The sequence below is a fragment of the Vidua macroura genome, chromosome 11, assembly GCF_024509145.1.
Source record: "Vidua macroura isolate BioBank_ID:100142 chromosome 11, ASM2450914v1, whole genome shotgun sequence".
Taxonomy (NCBI): domain Eukaryota; kingdom Metazoa; phylum Chordata; class Aves; order Passeriformes; family Viduidae; genus Vidua; species Vidua macroura.
Window position 1 is genome coordinate 22,944,888 of NC_071581.1, and position 24,433 is coordinate 22,969,320.

At 53.1% G+C, this 24,433-nt stretch overlaps 3 protein-coding genes and 1 long non-coding RNA gene across 8 annotated transcripts; 2 read left to right on the forward strand and 2 right to left on the reverse strand.

Moving 5' to 3' along the window:
• Positions 1 to 181: 181 nt before the first annotated feature.
• Positions 182 to 4,799, reverse strand: DHODH (dihydroorotate dehydrogenase (quinone)). Of its 2 annotated transcripts, none has more exons than XM_053987340.1 (9): positions 4,160 to 4,799; positions 3,770 to 3,967; positions 3,262 to 3,395; positions 2,959 to 3,041; positions 2,244 to 2,431; positions 1,656 to 1,769; positions 1,208 to 1,361; positions 974 to 1,133; positions 182 to 855 (listed from the first exon to the last, which is right to left on the reverse strand). In XM_053987340.1, exons 1-9 carry the CDS (start codon positions 4,673 to 4,675, stop codon positions 801 to 803), a joined length of 1,602 nt encoding a protein of 533 aa, XP_053843315.1. In that variant the 5' UTR covers positions 4,676 to 4,799; the 3' UTR covers positions 182 to 800. The 2 variants fall into 2 exon arrangements, with proteins under 2 accessions (XP_053843315.1, XP_053843314.1); XM_053987339.1 differs by having other exon boundaries at positions 3,262 to 3,461.
• A 92-nt stretch (positions 4,800 to 4,891) lies between these two features.
• IST1 (IST1 factor associated with ESCRT-III) lies at positions 4,892 to 11,572 on the reverse strand. 2 transcript variants are annotated; one of them, XM_053987348.1, is made up of 10 exons: positions 11,230 to 11,572; positions 10,160 to 10,259; positions 9,376 to 9,556; positions 9,062 to 9,149; positions 8,701 to 8,784; positions 8,227 to 8,337; positions 7,712 to 7,918; positions 6,550 to 6,642; positions 5,385 to 5,430; positions 4,892 to 5,224 (listed from the first exon to the last, which is right to left on the reverse strand). In XM_053987348.1, exons 2-10 carry the CDS (start codon positions 10,245 to 10,247, stop codon positions 5,025 to 5,027), a joined length of 1,098 nt encoding a protein of 365 aa, XP_053843323.1. In that variant the 5' UTR covers positions 10,248 to 10,259; positions 11,230 to 11,572; the 3' UTR covers positions 4,892 to 5,024. The 2 variants fall into 2 exon arrangements, with proteins under 2 accessions (XP_053843323.1, XP_053843324.1); XM_053987349.1 differs by lacking the exon at positions 7,712 to 7,918.
• A 45-nt stretch (positions 11,573 to 11,617) lies between these two features.
• On the forward strand, positions 11,618 to 23,952 carry ZNF821 (zinc finger protein 821). Of its 3 annotated transcripts, XM_053987341.1 has the most exons (9): positions 11,618 to 11,707; positions 11,897 to 12,048; positions 13,088 to 13,179; positions 19,747 to 19,857; positions 19,954 to 20,079; positions 20,525 to 20,667; positions 21,194 to 21,298; positions 22,166 to 22,332; positions 23,030 to 23,952. In XM_053987341.1, the coding sequence occupies exons 3-9, from the start codon at positions 13,140 to 13,142 to the stop codon at positions 23,682 to 23,684; spliced, it is 1,347 nt and encodes a 448-aa protein (XP_053843316.1). In that variant the 5' UTR covers positions 11,618 to 11,707; positions 11,897 to 12,048; positions 13,088 to 13,139; the 3' UTR covers positions 23,685 to 23,952. The 3 variants fall into 3 exon arrangements, with proteins under 3 accessions (XP_053843316.1, XP_053843317.1, XP_053843318.1); XM_053987342.1 differs by lacking the exon at positions 19,747 to 19,857; XM_053987343.1 differs by lacking the exons at positions 11,618 to 11,707; positions 11,897 to 12,048; positions 13,088 to 13,179; positions 19,747 to 19,857 and having other exon boundaries at positions 20,041 to 20,109.
• LOC128812746 (uncharacterized) lies at positions 15,443 to 17,240 on the forward strand. Its single transcript, XR_008438823.1, has 2 exons — positions 15,443 to 16,261; positions 16,661 to 17,240. It is a non-coding gene; the product is annotated as an uncharacterized LOC128812746 (long non-coding RNA).
• Positions 23,953 to 24,433: the final 481 nt, after the last annotated feature.

Sequence of the window (24,433 nt, forward strand, 5' to 3'; positions counted from 1 at the left end):
CCCCGGACCCTCCAGGACCCCAGCCCCTGCAGGACCCCGCCGGGAGCGAGGGCAGGCCCGTGCAGCGCCGGGCACACACAGCCTGCACGGACAGACAGACACGCACAGAGCTTGCAGCCTGGTGCACAACAGTTTTATTCCCTCTCGGTCTTGCCTCAGCCGGCTGCCGCTAGTTGGGGTGAAGGAAAAGTCAGCACCAGAGATCCCAGAGACAAAACCAACAGACAGAAGCGCCTTTGATCACACCCTTTCCACAACTGACAGGACATGACTGCAGCCATCTCCAAAATAGCTGTGTACTGGCACCCAGCACCATCACAGCCTTCCCTCCCACCCAAGGGCCTGGCCTCAGGCAGAAGTCTCTGCCAGGGGAGGCCTGATGCATTTGTCAGTCCATCCCAGAGCTCAGCTAGCCTGGTGGCTTCTCCCACCAGAGAAAGTGAGAGCAACATAGAGAGCTGATTCTGCTCAGCTGAGGAGAGCTAAGCTGCATCCCTCCAGCCCATGGCGTGTTCCCAGAGCACCACACAGAATCAGGTGAGCCGGTGAGCCAAATGTTTATTGACACTCCCTTCTGCTGTCCACAGGGAAGCCAGAACACAGCCCTGAAAAAGCAGCACTGTTGTGAAGGCCCTGTCCCCTGCTGCCCAGCAGTGCAGCCCCTGCTTCACCCATCGGACCCTTCCCAGGGGATGGAACCAGGACCTCATCTCAATCTCAGTCTGCCCAGCACTGGAATTGTCACACCCATCCCTGCTCTGCCGTGGCTCCTCCCAGCCAGACCTTCATTCTGCAGCACGTCAGCAGCGGTGATCTGCTCCAACTGCCTCCATGACGTTCTTGAAGCCCTGCTCCCTAATCAGGGACAATGTGTGCTAGGCCTGGGCTGGCACTGCTTGGGCACCAGCACACAGCTGTCCTGAGCTGTCCTAGGACCAGGGGCTCTCTGGGGACGTGCCTGGCTGGCACTCACCTCAGCAGCTCCTCCAGTTCCCGCTTCACTGCCCCCACCACTGGTGGCCCGTGGTACACGAGTGCTGTATACAGCTGCACAAGTGAGGCTCCGGCACGGATCTTCTCCAGGGCATCCTGCCCACTGCTCACCCCACCTACGCCAATAATGGGCACCCGGCCTGCGGGCAGGGCGCAGGGTCAGGATGCCACAGGCAATGCTGGCATGTGCCCCCAAGCCCTGTTCTGCCATCACCTTGAGTGAGAGCATACATCTCCCTGATGGTCTGTGTGGAGAGCTCCCGCAGGGGCTTCCCACTGAGGCCCCCAGGCTCCATGCGCTGCCTGCTCCGGAGGCTGCTGGGCCGGCTCACAGTGGTGTTGCTCACTATCAGCCCATCCACACCTAGCTGCAGGGGCAGTAGTGTGAGGACACAGCTTCCACAAGCAGCCCAACCTTCCCTTCCCCTCCTGCCAGGGCAGGGCCACCCAGCACACAACCCAGAAGTGTGCCTGGGGACAAAGCTGCCCCTCACTGCCTGGGTGACCCAATGCCTGGATGACACACATGGGCACTCTGACCAACCCAGGACACCATCCCTACAGCAGCCAGAGAGCTGCAGGCATACGTGTCCTTCCGAGAGGTGACTTGCCAGGACCACCATGGTCCTGCCTCCGGTGGCCTCCCCTTCCTACTTCCTCACCTCACAGACAATGCTGGCGATGTCCTGCTTGTCCTGTGCAGTGAGGTCAGGGGCAATCTTCACCAGCACAGCTGGCTTACGCTTGCAGGGCAGCAGGTCCCTCTCCACCAGCACCTGTTGGTGCACATGGCAGTGCATGGCAGGGAGAGGCCTCCTGCCCCAACCAGGAGCTATGGACACCCACTACACAGGCAGTAGTGGGTAGCAGTAGACAGGCCCTGCTCCTCTACATGGCACCAAAACCAGGAAAGGCACCCTTGGCACAGGGCCTGGAGCACACAGCAGGCACAGCACCACAGCGATGCCTGAAGTTGTGGGGTGGATGGCTCACTGCCTCTTGCAGGAGCAAGTAGAGGGCAACGCCTCACTGCTCCTGAGCCCTTTGCTGGGATACAGTGCCCAAGTACACCCCACAGCAGCAGCTAACAGGGACATCTCAGTGGTCCTGCCCACCATGCGGGAAAGCCACCCCCATTCCTCCCTGTGCTCAGGCAAATCCACTGGCTGCAGCAGTGCAGATACTGCCAGGAGATGGGATGCATCCAGTGCTCTAGCTGTGCTTTGGGCTGGCTGGGGAGAGGCACCTACCTTGCTTAGCAGGTCCCGCAGCTCAGACTTGCCCTGCAGGTCCCGCAGCCCTGGGGTGTTTGGGCTGGACACGTTCACAACAAGGTAGTCAGCCAAAGGGCCCAGTGTCCGGACCCCAGCCACATAGTCAGCTGCAGCATCAGTAGAGCTCTTGTTCTTGCCCAGGTTGACTCCAAGAGGCATTCCAGCTGGAACCCAGACGCAGTTGAACCAGGGCAGCAGGACCAACCACCACCCAACAGCCAGAGCATCCGAAAAAAGAGGTCCCAGGACCAGCTAAAGTTAAGATGAGGATATATAGCCCATATATTTCATGAGGATGGGCCTGGGACTGTCCTGCAACCACAGGAGTGTTGCCACAGCCACCCCAGTCAGCACTTCCCAGCACAACAGCCTTCAGCCTGGCAGAGGCTGCCCTCAGGATCTGCCCAGCTGGGGTCCTCTTGGCTTTGGCTATGTTAGCAGACACATCCTGCCCAAAGCAGCAAGGGGAGCTTGATCCCAGAGAAAACAGGAGAAATGTGCCTAGTCACAATGCCAGGGGTGAGACTACAGCCCCAATAGAGTCTTGCTGTCTAACTGTTCTTTGCTCCAGCTGAGGTGCTCCTGTGCCTGGATACTGGCATTACACACCAATCCTGGCCTACAGGTACCTGGGAGATGCCCAAACCTACCCTGCAGACCCCAAGAGCAAAGGCTTACAAGCTTGTCTCACCACCAGTGAGCCTCATCTGTGTCTCCTGGCGGGCTCGCAGCCTGCGCTCCACCACGACATGGCCATGGCTGTTGAATCCATACCTGCACCAGGACAGAGGGGGTTGAAGGCTGGGTTATGCCTGCAAGCCCTGAACAGGACATGTGAGAAACACAAAGTAGATATGTGGTCTCTGCTGCTTTGCTCAGCACATCCAACCAAAAGCCACCACAGCACCAAAGACGTGGGGCCACCCAAATATTCACCCTCCCTCACGGTGGGCAGACTGTAGGACATTGCAGAGCAGCTGCCCTCAGATCCCACCTGTTGATGACCGCCTCGTCCTCTGCCAGCCGGAAGACCCTGGGCTTGGGGTTCCCTTCCTGGGGCTTGGGTGTGACAGTCCCCACTTCCACAAAGCCAAAGCCCATCTTGTACAGCCCGTCCACAGCCTCACACTGCTTGTCGAAGCCAGCAGCCAGGCCCAATGGGTTGCGGAATCGCTGCCCGAGGACTCGCACCTCCTGTGGGGCTGGGGCTGGATCAGAGCCCACAGACTCCAGGAACCATTCCAAGGCCTCGCTCCAGCCCCGCTCCCGAGAGACCCGGCCGCCTCCCCTGCCCTTTGGGGTGTCCTTATGGGGTGCCTGTCCGAGGGTCCCTTGTCGCCTGCCACGGGCTGCGACAGGACGCAGCCGCCTGCGCAGCACGCCGGGCTGTGCGACCCACCCCCTACCCCTCTGTTCTGACCGCCCTTCCGACCTCCCCACTCCTCGCCCTGGTCCCCGCGCTCCGCCGCGGTTCCCCCTCCTCCTCCGCCCTCGAGACGCACCAGCGCGGGGCCGTCGGGACGGGTGGAGGGCAGCAGCCCGAGGGCGGCGGCGCGTAAAGCCAGGCCGTGGGCGGCCTCAGGAGGTAACGCCCGGAGCGCGGGCATCACCGCCGCCGCGTAAAGCCGCTCGTCGCCTGCCGCCAGCGCCGATCCCAGCAGCAGCCCGCAGCCTCCCAGCGCCAGCGCCCGGAGCCGTCCCTGCGCCAGGTCGTCAGCAGCGCATCAGTAACGATCCCCCACCGCCAAGCACACACAGCCCATCCCATCCCGTCCCGTTTCCTCTCCACCCAGCATACCGGCCCCGATCCCACACCACCCGTCCCGGCCAGCCGTCCCCAGGGTCCCATCAGCGGCCCCGCCAGGACGTCCCTGGGACCCCCGGCCGCTCACGCGCAGCGGCGCCGCCATCATGCTCAGCCCAAGACGCGAGGACACTTCCGGGGGCCCCCTCTGTGATTGGCGGAGGTCGTACCCTTCCAGCCAATAGCGGCGCAGCAGACATGGCGACGAGAAGCCCGGCCCGCGCTTTATTGAACGAGGGGCAGCGGCGCGAGCCGCGGGAAGCGGACAGGGACGGACGGACAGACAGACAGACACACAGCCACGGCACAGCTGCGGCGTCACCAACAGGTACGTTACAGTGCCGGGGTGCCTCGCCCGCGACTCGGGTAGGGTAGACAAGGTGCTGCAGCGTATCCCATCAGACCTCCCTCCGTGCCCAGCTCCAGACCTCGATGGGCCATGGCCGCTCAGCACTCGGGAGGAAAGCTGCCGCATCAAAACCCCGAGGCAGCAGCAGAGCCTCTCTAGCTCTGCCCTCTGTGGGGCTAGTCGCACACCCATAGGCCCAGGCAGATTATCACTACCCTTCTGCAAACTGAAAAGAGACTCCAGTGAGAACACCATGAAGGCCAGTGAGGGCTCCCCAAGAGAAAGCCTTTGCTGGCAGGCATGGAGCCATCATGGAGGCAGCCAGGAACAGTGCCCACAACATCATGCACAGCTTCCCCATACAGCTACCCAGACTGACGGGGTTTCTTCCCTGTCTCACTGTAACAACATTCCCCACAGTTCATTTCCTGGAGCAGCAAAGATCAGGAAAGCAGCAGCACTTGGTGTAAGTACAGTAGGAAGAGAGCTCAAAAAGAAGAGCACGTTCATTGGAGGTTAATACAGGAAACCAGTTTCAAAGGGAGTCTGTTTCAGAGAGAAGATGTCACAGCTCCTTCCCCTCCTTCCTGCAGCCCAGGAAGTTTTACGTTTTCTTCTTCAGCTCCTCAAATCTCCGTGAAAGATCATCGAAGTCAATGTCTTCTGAGGCAGAAGAGTTGGCGCCAGCAGATGCTGTTGGCAGTGTGTCTGGCACAGATGGCAATTCAGGCAGTACAAAGTTATCAAAGGTATTAGGAGCTCCAGCTCTTGGTTTAGGAGAAGCTTCTGGCTTGGGCTCAGGCCCTGTTTACAAGAGAAGTATCACTGCACCTCACCATCAGCACACACTTGCCGGGCCAAATGGAGCCCACAAAGGAACACTCATTCCACCAACAGGCAGTACCAGTGTTTTTTTTCTGAACAGTCCCTAATACGAAGGTTTTCCAAAGCTCAACATACTCACCAGGCACTAGTGCAGCAGCATCCTTGTCAGAGTTAGGCTCATCAATCTGAAAAAGATTGATGAGTTACTCTCAGTTACTACAGCTCTGTCCCACCAGCACGCAGGCAGAGCTCAGAGGCACAGCTCTGGCAGAGCAGTGCACACTCCTCCCCACCCCTACAGGCAGCCATGGCTTTAAACAACCTCTCTTCCCAAGAAAGAGGCAGCTCTTCAGCTTTTCTCTCCCTCCTTGTCAACTAAAGCAGCTTCACTGACCATATTCTGGAACTGGATCAATCGAGCATATCCGCTACCAGGTCTGAAACATTTATCAAGGCCACCAGTGGGAAAAAACCACCCCCTTCATCCACGTCATCACAGCTCCTTGCTGCCTTTCTTCATAAACCACTGACAGGCCCTTGTGACTAGCAGCAGGGTACGAAATGACCCATCTCATCTGTCTGGGAAAAAGGCTTATGGGCACACTCAGCTGTGCTAGTAAAACTTCTTATTCCCTGCATGCTGCAGCCCTCAACACCCATTCCTACCCAGTTCACCTGCACTGCTGCACCTGTGAGAACCCTAAAATGTTCAGCACCCACAATGCTCAACTGTGCTCCTCCCTACTCAGGATAATGCAAAAACAAACAGCATGTCATCAAAAGCAGAGTGGGAGGCATGATGACAAACTGCAGCAACAAAACCAGAGACAAGCATAGAAAGGGAAGTTTTCAGCCTCTGCTTTGTTGTCCTCAAGGACTGAGGAAAGTCTGTGAAAGGAAGTCTTTAAACATACAGCATCTGGGTCAGCCAAAGTTGTTATCCAGGCTGTTAATTAGTTCAAAAGCCATAATTAAACAGACTTAGATGATAAACCCTTCACACTGCAAAAACCAGAACTTGTGGTTCTGGTTGGGTAACACCACTTTAACAGTGCAGGAAGAGAAATCTTGGCTTTCCTTTGAGGCCAAAGCACAGAGCTGACTGAGGAACTTCTCTACACAAGTCATCCTTCCATCATGTGCACTCAGTGATTTACTACAGCAGCAACCAATGCCAGCATCACCCCAAAAGCTTGAAAGGTTAGCAGCAGTATCCTTTACAAACATTTCCCTTCTCTGTGGCTACCACTGCACTCTGAGGATCCTTCTGCTGCCTATAATGGCCATTCATCTCAGGCACTTACGGACTCATATGTGGGTGGGTTTGCTGGAATTGGTGGTGGGTGGATGTTAGTGAAAGGCTGGTAGGTCCCCACTGGCAGGCCGCTGAAGTTCTCCTGTACAGAGAGATCAGTCATGCAGCAGACTACTCATCTGAGACACCACATGCCTACAGCTGCCATGGGAGTCACAGGAAGTAAGAGTCTTTGATAAATGCAGGCAAATATTCACGTGGGTAAGAGTTTATGCTTACAAGGAAGAGATTCTCAAGTATTAAGACAGATGTAGTCACCTGAACCAGGTAGACCCAGCTAACTGGACTGTGGGTTATGCTAAAGAAGCAGCACAGGTAAACATTTCATCTTTCAAGGCACGAGAAGTACCAGGCAAATAAAGGAAATACTCTGCCATTTCTGGCCCTGTGTGCAGTACTGCAGAATAGGAAGGAGGTTTCTGGCTCACACAAGGCTTTGAATTGCCCTCATTTGTCATACAACAGTGTCTCAAGGACCCAGAGCTGGCACAAGCCCTCAGCATGTTTATGCCTGGGCTAACAGCTAGCTGATGATACTTGCCCCAGATTTTCCACAAAAAATACTTTAGCACTACTGGGACCATATTGAAACTCGAAGCCATCCCACTATTCTGCTCTCCAGTCTACACAGATATCCTGTAAATTACTTAATTCAGAGAACGGAGGAGTTCTTTTCAGCTCCCACCTTCCACCCTTACAACAAATCACCTGCAAGAGCCATTGGCTCAGTCTTTTCCCCTCCCAGGTCTGAAGGCAGGGCTCTTCTGCATTTTTCTGTGCTATTCCCACCCACAATACTCACCTGATTTCTTTGACTGAATCCTGGCACACTACCAGCCTACCAACTTCAAAGTGCAGCTCCAACTCCTGGACAAAAACCTGGCAGTCAGAAGACTGCCTCAGGAGTTAAGTCTGGACTCCTCTGTTCCCTGAAGGCAAAGAGGGCTGGCTGGAGAACAGGGGTAGGAACCTCCACAGTCAAGATGCAACATTAAGCTTCAGCTACACTGCGAACAGCCTCCATCCCATGTAGTCTCACACAGAGAAGACGGCCTTCTGACACACTGAGCTGTCAGGTACAGTCAGCAGGCACAGGGCTGAACACAATAGGAGTCTTTCACAAAGGAAACACACAAAGCCCAGGAACTTACCGGTCCCTTTGGAGATGGATAGGAGAAGGGTGGATTTGTTGTTGGCATGGGCATAGGCATCATCACAGGCATGGGTACTAACCCATCATGACCTATCATTGGGGCTGTAAATCCACCACCTCCGCCCCCTCCATGGCCACCCTTCTTCACATCATCCGTGAAGCCCACATCAATTAGATCTGCCTCTCCGCCTGCCGGGGCTTCAGCCTGGAAAGGGTGGAAGAATTCTGCTCACCAACACATCTCTTATGATCACTGCCCTCTGTACACATTAGATGCAGCATCTGTCAATGGACAAGATGGGAATACACAACAGGAACAGAACAGAGAGCAGCTACATAGTGGTATTAACGGGAAACAGAACAGGAACCAGGCTATAGCACGTGTAACTACTGCCACATGCCATAGGAGTGTGTGAAGGAAGAAGGATCCTGCTATGCTAGGGCTGTCTAGAAGACACCAAAGCACAAGGACCACCCAGTTCGCTGCAATGCCACACCCTGGGGCTCACTCACCATCACCACTGAGTCAGGCTCATAGGGAACATTGTAGTTTTTTGCAATCTCGATGAGGTATCTCTCCACCAGGATCTTGGGTGGTGCTTCCACGCTCAGCTTGTGCATCAGCTGGAACACAAGGGTGGAGAGACTTAGTAGGGCCAGGGCAATGCAGCACCCAACAGCTCTGTACCAGTGCCATCCCAGCCAGGGAGCAGCAGGCAGCCCCGGGGAGGCCCTTCCCCCAGTACAGCATGCTGCAGGCAGCCATAGGCCAGGGCTCTATTTGCTCTGCCCTTCCCCATCCACAACCAGCAGAGCCTGGGGCCTCAGCACCATGCTCCAGTGCAGGTGGGCCCTGGCTGCACAGCACCTACTGTGCTCCAGAGTGACTGCAAGCATCAGCCACTAGCGATGGGCCCAAGGAGCAGCAAGCCTCAGCAGGCAGGCGTGGCTACTCTGCCAGCTCCACCTGTTCTACCAGTTCCTTACCCTGTCGTTGACTGTCCCAATCTGGTTTGTCCGGCACAGCTTCCCATACTCCTTGCTGTACTTAGCACACAATTGATCAGCAACCTGCAGAAGGAGAGAAACTCTAGAACATGCACACCCCTGCTTTCTCCCACCTCAAACCACACATCCACTCAGCTCCCTCCCTCATTTTTCCCACTGAGCACCCCAATTCAGCAGCTGCAGCCACCTCAGATGCTCCAAGGACATCTGGTTTTCATCTGCAGAGCCCATAAAATCCTCTGCTTTAGTGATACAGGGTCCCAGACAAGGACTTCCATCAGCATCTGGCAGCATCACCCCCACCCTGCATGCACAACATCCCCCAAGCAACCCTACTCACAATCTTCAACTCAGCCACTTCCGACTGGAGGCGTGGTGCAGCCCAAATCAGTGTTGATACTGCCTCTGCCAGGCCAGAGTCCAGCTCCCTATGACCAAAGAAAGCAATTCTCTCTCCACCCCATGCACCCAGCCTTTGTTGCCCTCAATCTGCTTAGCCTTTAAGTTCCCATCCTATACACTGGGCTCCAGAGTCTTCCCTACGTGGGGAAGAAAAGGTCTCTGGAGAGACAAACACGGATGCCCTTCTGTACCCCGGACCTGTCCCCAGCAGTGCCCCTTCCTGAGTCCAGGACCCTCTCAGCCAGAGCTTACTTCATGGACTGGATCAAGCCAAAGCGGGCGAGCAGCAGATCACAGTACAGCTCCAGGATCTCCATGGCCTCCACAAGGTAATCTTCACGGATGATGTGCTCCACACGAATCCTGGCACGCTCATCTTTTCCAGCTGCCAGGTAATCTGCAATCTCCTTCCTTGCCTTCTGGGCCAACTCGGCTGCAGCACACATCCCGAGCCTGGTCACTGTGCTGGCCTGGGCTGCTGCCTCCAGACCACCCACAAGTCCCCATCACACATAAAGCCACCACCAGCTTCTCTCCCCTATCCAACCTCTGCAGCGTGAGACACTTAGGCACGGTTTGGCACGTCCAGGTCTGAGCACACAACTCATGGGAGAAAGGAAAGTGGACTTTAGGCTACTGGAAACACTCCCGCACCTACAACCTCCCTGCAGAGTTAACCAGGATCACAGACCTGACCTGTGTCAGGGCTGGGCATGTGGGAAGGGTCTCCCACAGCACCTAGGGAGTTCTCCACTGTGCTGTTAGCACACATAGCCCAAGAATGTTAGCTGTTACCTACCACCCCACAAACTGCACTCCAACAGCTGCCAGGGAGGTAGACAGAGGCCAAACTGTGGCCAGCCTGCTCTTCCAGCTCCTTGTGCACCACAGAGGTTGTAAGGCCTGGGTCCAGCAAGGAAGAGCAAAAAGCTACTCCATACTTGGCCCATGAAAGTACCCCAACTTCAGAAATACCTTCTCAACCCTCCTGAGCCCCAAAAGCATCCTGGGTCTCACCTGTCCCCTTAATACTCACTCTTTTTTTTCTCCAGTAGTTTGAGGCGATTGATGACGAGGCGCAGGTTGACTCGCAAGCGCTCGGCCTTGAACCCAGAGCCCAACATGATAAACACTTTCTGTGGAGAAGAGGGGTGGTCACTGGAACCAAGAACTATCAGTCAGCACACCAGACACTGTTTTACTGGAGGGGGGGGGGAGGCCAAGAAATTCCCTAAACAAACAAGCCCTGGTCTGCCAATCCTGAATCTAGTTATTTATAAGTGACTGAACCTCGAGCGCTCATTATTTCCCTTCCCACGTCATAACTCTGCACCTCACCAAGACCAATAGGATTGGCCTTAGAACTTCAAGGAAACTTCCTGGACATTTTTTAAAAAACAGAAAAGTCAACTCAAGAGCCAAGCCCACCTCTATCCTATTGAAATATAAGTTATAAACCAGCTATACAATTAACTCGAGGACGGTTAGAAATTAAGGTTGTAACAATCTCGTCATCAGAAGGAAAAAGTTGCCGTTTCACATTCCCCACACTCTTCCTGCCTACTGAACATATGCTTAGTCTCCCAGGAACCAGCTCAACTTATTAACCCTACAGAAAGCAAACTCTAATAGTATTTAATTATAGCATTCTGTTTGCCAAAAACCGTTCATCAAGGAAAAGCTTCCTTAAAAGATAGCACATAGAAAGACCTCGGTCTGCATCTCACTTCCCCATCCCTCCCTGCCGGCAGCGGCACTGCCCAGAGCGGAGCAAGCCATGACCTGATACGGCTGCCGGGACGGCCGCCAGCCCCACCAGCCGCTCAGCGAGACTCGCCGCGTCTGGCCTAATGCCCAGGGATAGTTGGGACAGTACGCAGGTGCCCTGCATCAGCTCCACCGGCGCAGCTCCTGAGGGCTGAGCGGAGAAATCCCTCTCCCTCCCCAGCTAGGTGGCACCGAGAGAACATCCCACAGCACGAGCGGAGCAGGTCCCAGGGGCGAGTCCCGAGGCTGCAGGAGACCCTGAGGCAGGGCTCCTCGTCACCTTCTCGGACACCGAGCGCTCCCCACGGCCCCGCTCACCCGTCCCGCGGCCCAACTCACCACCCGCCGCTCCGCAGGTCTGTGACCCAAAATGGCGCACGGCGGCCGCAACACTTCATCGCGTGCGGAGTGATCCTCATAGCCGGCACTCTCCGTACCCAGTCTCCGGCACTCCCCGCACCCAGTCCGGGGCACAGTCGAGCTGGCGCGGCGGGCGCTGTCCCGGCCCTCTTCCGCAAATGCGGCCCTGGCGCAACGGCGGCCGGGGAGACACGGGCACGGTCTGGGAGAGCGGTGCAGAGGGACTACATGGCCCGGCGGAGGGACCCTGCGCGCGTTCAACCGGTGCCACGCCTGATAGGCGCCCGCCGGTGCCCGCCCCCGGCGCGGCAGTTCCGGCAACGCGGTGTTCCGCCGGCTGCTGTGACCTGGCCGCGGGGTCCTCGGCTCTCTGAGGGCCGCACGGCGCTGGCGCCACCGCGAAAGAGAGTCGGACCGAAGTCGAGCCCGGGCCTGGGCCCGGTGCCGCAGCCCCCGGGTAAGCGGGCCTAGCGGGCGTTCCGAGCGGGCCCGCTGATCCCGCGGCGGCGCTCGGTGGCCCGCGAGGGGAGGCGGCCCCGAGCCCCCGGGGCGGGGCGGGGCGGTTCTCCTCTCGGCAGGTGCGCGAGCTCGTAACGCGCGCGGTGGGTCGAAGTTAATACTAAACCCGTGCATTTTGGCCTTGCAGGGTACGCGAGATTCTGGTGAGCCGGGGTGGCACGAGGGCTCCCGGTGAGCTGCCGGCGGAGGCGGCCGGGGCAAGTGAGCCCCGTCGCAGGCACGGATGAGCTCCCTCGGGCGGTCGGGAGTCACGCGCTGGGCTGGATCCATGGCAAACAGGTGAGACGCTTCAGGTAACGAAAAGCGGCACCTGGGGTCTGCGGCCGAGCCGTGCCCTCCCGGTGCCTCCGTGCCCGCGCTCGCGCCGCGCAGCCCGGCGCTGCCCTCCGCCATCTTGCCCGTCCGTCTGTCCGCTGCCCTTTGTCTGTCTGCGGCTCCCGGCGCCCGCGGCGGGACCGGGTAAGCCGGGCCGGGCTGGGGTCGCCGCCCGCGAGGGGTGAGACGAGCCGTGCGGCGGGACCTCCGCTGCCGGAGCCGGCCTGTCTGTCAGGGCTGCCCGGTCGGGACGTCGGGAGCCCGGGCAGGGTTCCCGCGTCCGTCCTGATGCCAGAGAAGCCGCATCCCTTTGTCTGTATGTCCGGCCGCTTGCGGGCCTGGTCCTTCCTGCCGTCTCCCGTGTGCTGGGACTGCCGGCTGGATCCCGCTGTCTGGGGAGGTTGCTGAGATGTTCGTGTCCGTTTGTCTGAGAAGGCTGGTGGGATCCCTGTGTCCGTCTGGCAGTGTGAGGCTGACAGGATCCTTTTGTCCGTTTGTCTGAGAAAGCTGATGGGATGTCTATGTCTCTCTGTCAGCGAGAGGCTGATGAAATCCATGTGTTTGTCCCTCTGAGGAGGCTGATGGGATCTCTATGTCCATGTGTCTTGTGGGAAATAGGTTCAGCTCCTCCTTTGGTCTGTCTCTCTGAGAGGACTGTTGTAAATGCCACCTTCCTCTGTCAGTTCAATGACAAGGATGATTATTAGGCTGCAGGAATAGGCAGGAGAAAGAAGGGTGTTTGGATTGAGGTTGCAGTAATTTTTGAAGGGGACGCTCATTTTTTGAGGGGGTCAGGATTGCTTAAATCTTTACCTGAGAACTGGGTAGGACTGCCCGTGCACAATGCTTTGTGACATACTTGTGGACTGTGTTGGATGCTGGCCTGGAATCCAGCTGTGGTGATGCAGAAGGGTGGGGAATGACCCTGGGAGAGCCAGCACAGAGCTTGGCCAGGGACTTAGAGGGTTTTGGCAAAGTGTGTGACAGACTCTTCTCTTCTCAGATGAGCCCTCTGCAGAGGGGAGGAACACTCCGTGCTCCCAGGTCAGGAAAACATGTCCCGTCGGAAACAGACCACTCCTAACAAAGTTCACTGTGAGTATGACGGTGTGCAGCATTGTGGGACCCTTGCTCTGGCTGGGCTGTGGAGTGAGGTGGGGAGGAGTGGAATGATGGGAGTGATGGGAAGGGACAGCCTGTGGGGAATGGTGGTTACTCATCTTTTGCCTTAGGGTGTAAAAGAAGAGAAACTGAGCTCTGTGCATCAGGGAAGTTGTCTGTGTCCTGGCATAGTAGGACAGGGATAGACTTGAACAAACAGCTAATGCTGTGAACATAGGTGTGTATGTGCAGGGCCTGTACCTGGGCTTTGCACTCACGCTGTCAAAAGTACAAGTTAGAACACTAGAAAATGTGGCTTGGGGCTCTGGCCTCTCTTGCGTAGCAAAGGAAGTTCTAGGCAAGGTGGTTGGAGCATGCTGGCTAAAAGCCAGCAAGTCCTGGGTTTTGATCTTCATCCTACCACAGGCTCAGCTGACTGGCCTTGAGCATGTTACTTATACTCTCTGTACCTCAGTTTCTAACAGATGATGAAATAAAGCCATTTGCTCTTTCCTGTCAAGGAATGGTTGGTGGCCAAATGATTTACAGGACAAATAACTGCTGTCTGCCAGATCATTCTTGAGCTGAGGTGGTAAGATGGATCTCTGTTTCTCCATCATTGCCAAGGCCTTAGCATTTGTTTGACAGTGAAAGGGCTGAAGATGCTGTGCATCAGCACTTCTCGTGGGCAGGCTACAGCCAGGCACTAGTGGAGCTGGGAGACAGAGATGGAGGTTTGGCTGCAGAGGGGAAACTGCACATGTATAGCTTTTGTTTGGCAGCAAAGGGAATTTGAGGGGCCTGAAATTATGCCGTTGTTCATACCCAGGTTTGTGGCTGGAAACATGCTTGGAAATTGGGCTGGAATTAGGAAAATGAGTTTCCATTTCTGTAGATCTGTGAGAGCAAGGCTGCTGAGAGGGCCCTGTGTTTTTTTGGCTGCAGTAGCTGTCCGAAGTGCGAGACAGAGCTGAGTGCTGCAGCCCTAACACTGCCTCATTGCTGGTGCTGCTGGCTTGCATGTCTGTGTGTTTGTGTGCTGCCTCTGTGCACAGGTACGCAACAGGCGTCTGTGCATGCTGCTCTCTGTGCAAGGGGAAACACTGGGCTGGAGCTGACACCTTGCACACTCGGTGAGTGCACTGGGAAGAGCTGCCTCTGTCTGGGACTCGCAGCCCCACTGGCTGAGCAGCTTGGCAGAGCCAAATGAGCTGTCCTTGTTGGCCAGAGTGAGGTTCTCAAGGAGTGTGGCTTGTGGCACCTGCACTGCCTTGTGCTCTCCGATTCCCGCTTCTGGTTGCTGGGTTCCACTGTGGGCAGAGTATAGGTGTAATTTGTCTGATAGTACATTAATGACTTTGGAGATGTCATTCTTAGAGAAATTTGGTATGTCCGGTATTTTGTCCTGTGATGCCGGTAACATGCCTTGTGTCCACACACTTGTGCTTCTTAGAGTGCCCAGGTAATACTGCTGTTACTGAGCTCAGGCTTATGTCATATATGCATTTAAGCTGTCTTCCTTGGGCTGGAGTCGGGATCTCTTGAGTATGGAAACCACGCACTGCAGCAGCTCTAATGGTGCAGATAGAGTTTCCATGGTGTTTAGATGGGTACTTCTCTGCACTTCACTGCATAAGGGCTGTGTTCTTCAGAAGCTTGTACTATCATATACAAAACTCTACGTATCACAGAATTCAGTGGTGCACTGTTTTCACAGTGAACATTGCTTTTTTATCTGCAATACAAGTGATTGTATCTCCAGTCCTGGTTTTGGAGGAAGCTGTCTGACAAACATGCTACCAGGGGGCAGGAGATTATAGCATCAGGTATGCCACGGAGTGGAGTTCTGGGACCTGTTCATCTCCTTTACATGCAGTACGTTGCTACAGAGCAACTATTCAGCAGGAGCCATCGAGAGCAGCAAGTAGGACCACAAGAAAATAAGGGGACCGAGAGATACCAGAAACTTGTCAATGGTGATGTCTTCACCTTGGGATGGAAAATCTTGTCTGTCTTATGATGAACACCACGAAATCGTTGGGACTTCTCTGTCTACCTAGCCTGCTGTATGTCTGGAGGGCCCAGAAATGCCGTGCAGTGCCCTGACGAGGATAATCGGAGAAAACACCGGCTCCAAGAACGGGGTGAGCCAGCAGAATGAGGAGTCAGGCTGACACATAGCAGACACGTTACTGGGACTTCTTCACAGGGACTGCAGTGGTTGGGAGGAGAGGAATGAAAGGGACAGCAGGTATGCAGCTTTTTATGCAGTTGCCTGCAGCTGGGGTCTGATTTGGCAGGCTATGGGGCTGGGGGACTGCCTTTTGGATTTGCATAAATACGACTGTGCATATATGACTGGACAAATTTGATGGGAGGATGGTGCCTACTTCTTCCTTGCATGGCCACTCCGTCTTCTCTTCCTTCTTGGACTGACTAGGGCGAGTGACAGCTGCCAATTTCCTCTCCTTGGCTTGCTTGGTGTCTCCTCTTTCCAGGATTACTTTCCAGGCTTGGCATGGCCCTCATTTCACCTTGCTCTCACAACAACATGGTTTTCTGTCCTCACATAGGAGAGAATCACTTTGCTTGGCAAGCAGAGCAACCAGCTAGGAGATTGTACGGTTACAAATCAAAAGAGTTTTAAATAGAAGTTGATATGTAAGGAAATTCAAATTAATACTGAAACAATGATAAAAATTGTGGTAAAATTTATCACAAAAGTCTTTCTGTGCATGATGGCCAGTCCCACAATTTTAATTGTAGTCATTCCCCCTGCAGCACATAAATGGCTCTTAAGAATATAATTTTCTTTTGCCATGTAGTGCATGAAAAACACCTGACAATGTGCTAACAAACAGAGCAGGAATAGTGGAATATGCTTGTTGAAAAATAGAATGCAGTTAGGTTGTTTGTGAGGACATACCTTGATTGATTCCATTTGATCTTTATTTTCTCCCAGAGTATGCAGTATAAAAACTCTAACAATTCATCTGTTCTTGCATTCATCTGTTACTGCGCTGTCACCCCACCAGTCATGGACCGCTTGCTTTGTGCTTGCCAAAATTTGTTGCAGGTATTAGCATGCACTTCTCTCTCCCTGCTGTCCACAAGCTGCTTTGCTTTCTATTGCTTGTGTCCTCTGCAGCTGATGCTTATTTTAGAACTCTGGATAAGAGCTTTTGTTAGTCAGATTAATTCGTGCTTCCAAGCTCTATTTATCATGGCTCAAATAACCCATTAATCCTCTATTTCCTTCCCTCTCTCTCTAACACACACATGTTCTGTGCTCTTTGGTGTTCCTTGGATTCTCCTGTCTATAACAGTCCCATTTTGAAGGGAAAGTATCTTGCAAGAAATAGCACCCAACATTCACAACCAAGCAGAAATGTTACTTGCATCAAATCCCTTGATTCTGAAGGGCTCCGTGGACTGCCATTGTTAACCGTTTCAATTGTGTTGTTTTTCATTTCAGTAACCACTACAGCAGTGTGGACAACCCAGAATAGCCATTGGGCAGGTGGAATAGATCCACAGTGGTGGAAAGACTTGCAAATTTCAGGTCCAGGAACACAGAGAAGACCTACATGAACAGGGACTTTTAATTTATGTACAAGGAGGGAATAAACTGACTCATCTCTGAGAGACGGTTCTGTGTAGGAAGGCAGGAGAATGATGTAGTCCCTTTGGATTTTGTTTTGTGGATTTTGGGATGGGAGTTGTTTGTTTCTGTGTTTATTTTCCAGAACACCTGAGAGTTATCCTGCATTCATACAGTTCAAGAAGGGAAGGGCTCAGGGCTGATACCCTAGCAGTCATGCCTGCCCGTGTTATACAGTACCACAGGGCTGTCCCCTATCTCCACCACTGCTGATTTGGCATCCCTCTCATTCCCAGCAGTATGGAGAGGAGAATGGAATACAAAGCAGAGGCATTTGTGTCATCTCTCTTGTCCTACATCTCTAGCTGTTTGTAAACAACTACAGTGACTTGTTTTGGTGTTGTGGTCAGCCTGCAGCCCTGTTTGTATTTAATAAAGAAACTTCTGGAGAAGAGTCTGTGAATTCACTGTTGAGCATAACATCCTTTACTTACGGCAGTGATCGTAAAGCTGTTGCCTGTCTAACTCCTCTTCCAAGTGATTGGAAGTGTACCCAAAGTGGGGTGGAGGTGGGGGTGTGTCTGTTCATGAGCATGTGTGTGCAGAAAAATCAAAAGTATAACCCTTGACCTATCCAACGTTAAATCTGTAAAGCTTCCTCAAAGGAGGACTGTCTGTCAGTAGGTGAACAGGATACTCTTTCCTAAGTTCTTTTGTACACTATTACTCTAATACATAAGAAATTTTGTACAAGTGGAAGACAGTATTTTTCCATGTTTGCCTTTCCCAGTCCCGTGAAGTTTCTAGATAGAGGCTGTGGAGGATGCACAGGACATGGCCTGCTAACAGCACGGGTTTGGTTAACGGCTTGCATTGCTGGCTGTAAGCTGGTTGTTCTCTGCACTGTGCTGAGTCAATGCTCACTGGGCTCTGGGGATGTTGCACAGAGGCTGGAGGCACACACAATTGCTCAGTTACTGTGACTGATGCCAGTGTTCCTTATGTGAGGAGTTCCTTCTTCTGTCACCTTAGATAAAGATCCCAGCTCTTAAATCCTGCAGACTGTCTGCATGGTTTGTATAGCTGAGCAGGAACCTGCCCTGCCTTTGGACTCCAGGCTGCTGCTCAGTGGGAGCATAATCTGTCTGAAAGGGAATAGGGGGAAGAAAACAAACATGTAATTGCTTCCACAAGCAGCCTCAGTGGCATTTGGGAATTCTGTTTTGGAATTCTGTCAAAGGTAGCAGCACATCTGCCATCGTAGTTTTACATCAGTCCTGTGTTCTGCAGGTTTCCTCATTTCACCGTGCTTTCTCTTTCTCTCGCAACACTTTTTTGGTCTATGGACTTTTATCCTGGTGGTTTGTGGGTTTCTGCTTCTTGGAGAGGCACTGGAATTCTGTGGTGTCTGCTGCTTGTGCAGTCTGTATCTCAGTCCCACCAATGTGAGGCTGTGGTCCCGATACAAAACAGCACTCCAGGTCATGAAAACCATTCAGTGCTGGGATGGCTTCTGAAGGGGTGTCACAGCAGTCATGATGGTCCCTGCTGCTTTCAATGACAAATAGACTTGGTGCTCCTCAGCACCTCTCCTCAGGCACATGGATTGTGTTCTCAAATCTTCTCTACAGCACTCTTTCTCACATTTCTGAAAGAGAATGATAAAAGCCTTCAAATGCTTTTGGAAACCTACATGGGGACATTGGGAACTAAAACTCTTCTCCCACAGTCTCAATGAAACTTCTGAAGGTCTTTGAAATCTTCCATAAATCACAGCTTTTTAAAGCCCTACCAAAATCGCAAGGTGAGCTCCAAGGAAGGCAGTGTGAATGGGAACATGGAGCAGCACTGGCTGGAACAGTTCAGCACGTGGGAATGTACCTGTCCTTGTAAGAGGACTGGTGCTCCCTCAGGAGTTCAATTTCCTGGTTATACTGGTGCCAGCTGTGGCCCTGTACTAAAAGGTAACTTTGTCTTCTGAAAGCTATGTCTTGATTTTATGTGAAAAATGCACTGTGTTTTCCTTGGCATTTTCACATTGGTGCTTTGAATGGTTCTTGAGCACTTAGAAATCACTTGATAAATGCAACTCAAAAGCCAGCCTCTGGGAGCTTCAGCACCTTTCCCAAGCCTCCCAGCTCATCCACTGGAAAAGGTAAATCATGACTACACCTGGAACAATGTAATTTGTTTGCTTTAATATGAAAACTAATGGTTGCCTTTTATTGTTATTCTCTGGAACCAAAACTTCTTTGAGCAGGGATTGCTGTAAGAAGTTTTCATTCAGAGCACAAGTAAATTCTTTCAAGGTGTTTGCCATGTCCTATTGAGCTGAGGTACTAGTGGTCACTGTTTTCAATGGAATAAATTGTTTTGTCCTAAGCATGCATCTCAGCTCTCTGGGGTTATCCCTTTAGGTTTCTGTTTTGAGCACATGAAGTGCCAATGAGATTTATTTTAGCGAGAGCCATTCCTGGGCAAGGCAGGGTGGTTTACTATCTATCATATACACAGGAGAACACCAGCTCCAAGCATAGATGCCTTTTGTAAAGGCAGCTTGTCTTCATCCCTCCTGGGACAGAAGAAAGTGACAGAGCATGCCAAGGACAACCCCTAGTTTTCATATCACTGTGGAGGGCAGGTGAGGTACTGGGCACTTAGGGAGGTGCTATTTTTGAGCAAAGTGCCTGCTATAGCCAGGAATAAGAGTTAATAATTTAGAAGAGCTATACAGTACTATCCCTGATCTGGGATACTGTCACAGTCCACAGGGCCTTCCTCCCACCCTGAGCTGTACTGTAGGATATTGGTGGATAGCTTGGCAGCAGCAAGAGCCACCTGGCTATTTATGGCAGATATATGGGGTCACAGGTATTTTGTGGCTGGAATGGCATACACATAGTATGCAGAGGGCAGCCCAGTGCTGCACATTGCCACTAGTGTGACTCTTATACATCCAGGCACTGGACTCACATCAGCAGGTGCCAGAGGCTGGTGTGGCAGGGTAGGCAAGCAGAGAAGTGACCTAAGTGCTTTCCAAGAGGTGACTCCAGAGGTTCTGCACAGTGCAGGTGAGCAGCCCCATGCCTGTTGTATTTTTGGCGAGCCTTGGTGATGGGAAGCAGTGGAACAGCACCAGTATGACTCTTTGTCTTTGTGGCTGCTAGGGGAGCAAGTCTTTGCAGGGCTGGAGGAGCAAGCCCGCCAAGCCATGATGAAAAATAACTTTCCTGGAACTCTTGGGGACCAAAGGCCAACAATTCGTCCACTGCAAGACCCTGACTCCAGCAGCAGTGAGTTCTGCCCCTTCCAGTAACACCAAGGTAGTAGACTGGGGAGACTGGAAAGGGGTGAGGCTGAGGGCTGCACAGTGTGTGTGAGTCCTCTGAGGACCGTCTTACCCGGCTCCTCCTCCGGGTCAGCCCTTCGCTCCAGTGCAGGACTTTGTCCTGAGGATCGGACCAGCACAGCACAGACTGGGCAATGGCATGGGACCCAGTGCCATTTCACCAGAGCAGGGTGGGAACAGCAGCAGCTCTGCCTGAAGATCTGGCAGTCGTCGAGCAAGGCAGTGTAAGAGGCCATGCCCAGGGACTCAAGTGCCCTAGACTGAGTTTAAATGGAACCCCTAGTTGGAGGGGGTGGGCAGAGGCCCCTTGTAATGCTGGTCAGGACACTTAAGGCCTATGAGTGCCGTCAGGGTCCTGACACTTGATAAAACTGTTCTGCACGTTTCAGGTGGCAGTGATGATGAGGAAACCACTCAGGATGAAGTTTCTTCCCATACGTCTGAGGAAGACGGCTCAATGGTGAAAGTGAAGAAGGAATTAGAAAATGCAGAACGACCTGTGGCTGGAACCCCATTGATAAGAGAAAATGAGGCAAGTGTGTACTGGCTCTGCACTCACCATAGCCTCCAGGGAGAGAGAAGGGTACTGTCTAAATACTTCCTCTCCCCATCATGTTTCTTTATCTTTCTCTCCCTCCCACCTCCTCCAAACAATGTCTCCTGGCAGGAGGAAGGGGTATGAAGAGCTTTTTGGCTGCCTGGAACAGGAGACAGCAGGCACAAACTGGCCAAGATGTTTGCAGGGTGTGTCCCCTTCTCTTGGTTCTGGTGCCATTCTCCAGTTGGCTTCCCCTTGCCACAGAAAAGGCCCTGCCTTCTCGAGTCACTCTGCTGGCAAGAACCTGGGTGCAAGTGAGGCTGTGGGGCCTCTGCCCCCTCTCTGTGAGATGCAGGGGTTTTGCTCAGAGGCTACATGAAGGAGGTTTCTTTCAGGTGTCAAGCACCCAAGCCAGCCCTGGCAGGACTGGGCATGCGGCAACACTGGGAGGAGCCAAGGAAGGGCGCTGTGCCTGCGGGGGTCTGTGTGCCTCACACCAAATGGCTGTTCCTACCCGTAGGTGCCTGAGAGTGTGAACACTGAGCCCATACTGGGACTGTCACAATGCCCCCTCTGCCAGCTCGAGTGTGGAAGCAGAGATCAACTCATTGCACACGTCTACCAGGTAGGGATAGTTCCAACTGGGGAATGTCTCTGGCCTGAAGCCTCAAATCCAGAAACAACTCAAAGCACAGGGTAACTTTGTTCTGGTCTTTGCAACCACAGAACTGAGTGTCTAGCTAGGATGTGACTGAAGTTTACAGCTGTAAACTGTGTCCAGAGGGTGTCTGGGGGAAAGAATTAGCGAGGCCCTGGTCTACAGATCTGGAAAAGATAACTCTAAGCCAAGGCAGTCTCTGTAAGTATTTCAGGCTAAAACCAGGCAGTTCCTTCAAACTAAACATGGAAGCAATTTTTATATCATTCGGTGAGATAAGATCATTCCTGATCATATATGTTATACTTCATTACAGTTCCTGTAATTGTCCATGAGAATAGCTGTTCTTCCTCAAAATTATTCCAGTTTTTCAAGAAATATGTGATGAAATCTTAGGTTTTGTTGTCAGTGCTTTCTTCATAGCACATCAAAGTCTGTAGCAGAAGGAATGAAACAGAACTTACCTGTACCAGTTGTCTCCATGTAAGTGCTTCTTCACCAGCATCCAGCCTTGCTTTAACTGAGTCATGCTTTGTCCTGCACCAGCAGTTCCTCAAATGCATTCCTGAAAACAAGGGTCAGGTCTTACAATCCAAGTGTTTTGGCCTTAATTTTTTCTCCTGCACTGGAGTTGAGCTATAAAGGGATTTTCTTCTTGTTTGACCCGTGACACAACAAATTACTTGTCTTGAGCTTGGTCTAAAAGCTGGCAGACAGAGGTTTAGTGGTAAAGGGTTCCCATTCCAAGAGGCTGAACAGAATGGTTTGAGCATGCCTTGGACTGGGCAGGGAGCTGGGCAATATGTAACTACCACCTGAGTGGTTGTTTTGCAGCACACTGGAGCGGTGGTGAGTGCCAAGAGCTACCTGTGTCCTGTGTGTGGCAGAGCCCTCAGCTCCCCAGGATCCCTTGGGAGACATCTCCTGATCCACTCAGAGGACCAGCTGTCCAACTGTGCAGTTTGTGGAGCACGCTTCACCAGCCACGCCACCTTCAACAGGTCAGGGTCACCCTGGCCTATGAGTGGGCTAGGGCAGCACATTAAAGATTCGGTGGGTTGCTTTGAATGACTCAGAAGTTGTGGCTCTGGACCCACTGAGGCCTGTAGGACAGTGCTAAACATCCCCAGTGAGTGAGATTCTCTTGATTCCTTCCGGTCTGCAGCTCTGCATCCCCTGCCAAGACATCTGCAGGCTGTGCTGGTAAAAGGCTCTTTCTTAGCACTGTGCAGAGCTAGAGAAAGTGCTGTGGGCTCCAGTCACTGGAGAACAATCCACCCCTTCCCTTGCCCAGCAATCCAGTGGAGTAAGGCTGCGCTATCCAGATGTGTTCATCATGTCCTGAGCAGGACCACAGGAAGAGACCAGAATGTTCTTTCTTTGTGTCCTGCTAGTGGGAGATTATCCACTGACCAGTGGAATGGGGCTAAAAGGAGAAATTCAGAGATGATGGGGAGGAGCAGCTTGCTGGTTTATTCCCACTCTTGCACTCTTCCAACCCACGTACTGCTCTGGGCTAATCCACTTCCTTGTCCTGAATAGGAGAGCATTTTATTTTAGGTACTCAGACATATCTGTGGGCAAATGATTTAGCAGAGGGCTCTGCCATGGGCTATAAGTGGGAGCACTGTTCATGGCAGCCCATGGGGACTCTGCCCAAAGCTCCAAGCCTCTGACTGCATTCCTCCTGCTTTGCAGTGAGAAGCTGCCAGAGATGCTCAGTGCGGATCGGCTGCCGGCACCACAGAGCCAGGGCCCCTCCAGCGCTGAGGGTAAGGATGTTGCCTTCTGCACCCCTGTGTATCCTGCGGGCATCCTCCTGGTGTGCAACAACTGCGCTGCGTACCGCAAGCTGCTGGAGGCACAGACCCCTGGCATGCGCAAGTGGGCCCTGCGGCGCCAGAACGAGCCCCTGGAAGTGCGGCTGCAGCGCCTGGAGCGGGAGCGTACAGCCAAGAAGAGCCGGCGGGACAACGAGACGCCTGAGGAGCGCGAAGTGAGGCGTATGCGGGATCGGGAAGCCAAGCGGCTGCAGCGCATGCAGGAGACAGATGAGCAGCGGGCACGGCGGCTGCAGAGGGACCGGGAAGCCATGCGCCTGAAACGTGCCAACGAGACCCCCGAGAAGCGACAAGCCCGGCTCATCCGCGAGCGTGAAGCCAAGAGGCTCAAGCGGCGCCTGGAGAAAATGGATATGATGCTCCGGGCACAGTTTGGCCAGGACTCCTCTGCCATGGCCGCTCTGGCAGCTGAGATGAACTTCTTTCAGCTGCCAGTGAGCAATGTGGAGCTGGAGAGCCAGCTGCTGGGCAAAATGACCTTTGAGGAGCAGAGCAACAGTGCGTTGCACTAAACCACAGCCAAGAACTGTGCTGCCTTTGTTGCACCTGCCACATGTGCACTAGCAGGCTTCTGCACTCAGGAGGCTGCTGTGGGTCCCTGCCTGACCCTCCCTGACAGGTGGTTCTGGTTTTCCTCTGAACCCAGGAGGAGACCAGAGCTGAGAGATGCCTGCCAAAGCAGCTCTGATGGGAGCAGATTCTGAGGATACAGTCTGCTCTGGGGGCCAAGTCACAGCCTGTGACAGAACAAAAATAAATTAATGTATTAATTAACATTAATTAATGTTCACATGTATTAATCCCTTTCTTTACCTTTTGTGCTTTGTCCTGTTTTTGGGCCCTTGCTGCCCAAAAAGGTCTAGGCTGCTGCAGTTCTGCTGTAGGTGAAATCCACCTCAATAAAAAAGGAAAAGGATCTTGTTCACTGCAGCATGAATTACAGAGCTGAAGACAGATAGTCCACAAAGTCCTCCAGGAGTAAATCCTTTGCAGCTTGTGCCCGTAAAAAGGAAACAAAGGAGGATGCCCTTCTGGAAATGCCTGTGCACACCCTTTTTTAAAACATCGTTATTACATACTTAGTTGCAGTGGCATCCATGGAAAAACTAAGGAACCTAAGGTCCTGTTTTAAGATACCCCATAAAAATAGTGAAAGAAAGGCTGGCCAAGGTAAACAAATAGCAAGCAGGTTTGCTGCTTTACTCACAAGTTATTTTCACTTAAACAGCATTTCAGGTTTGCAAGTGAAAGAGTTGACTGA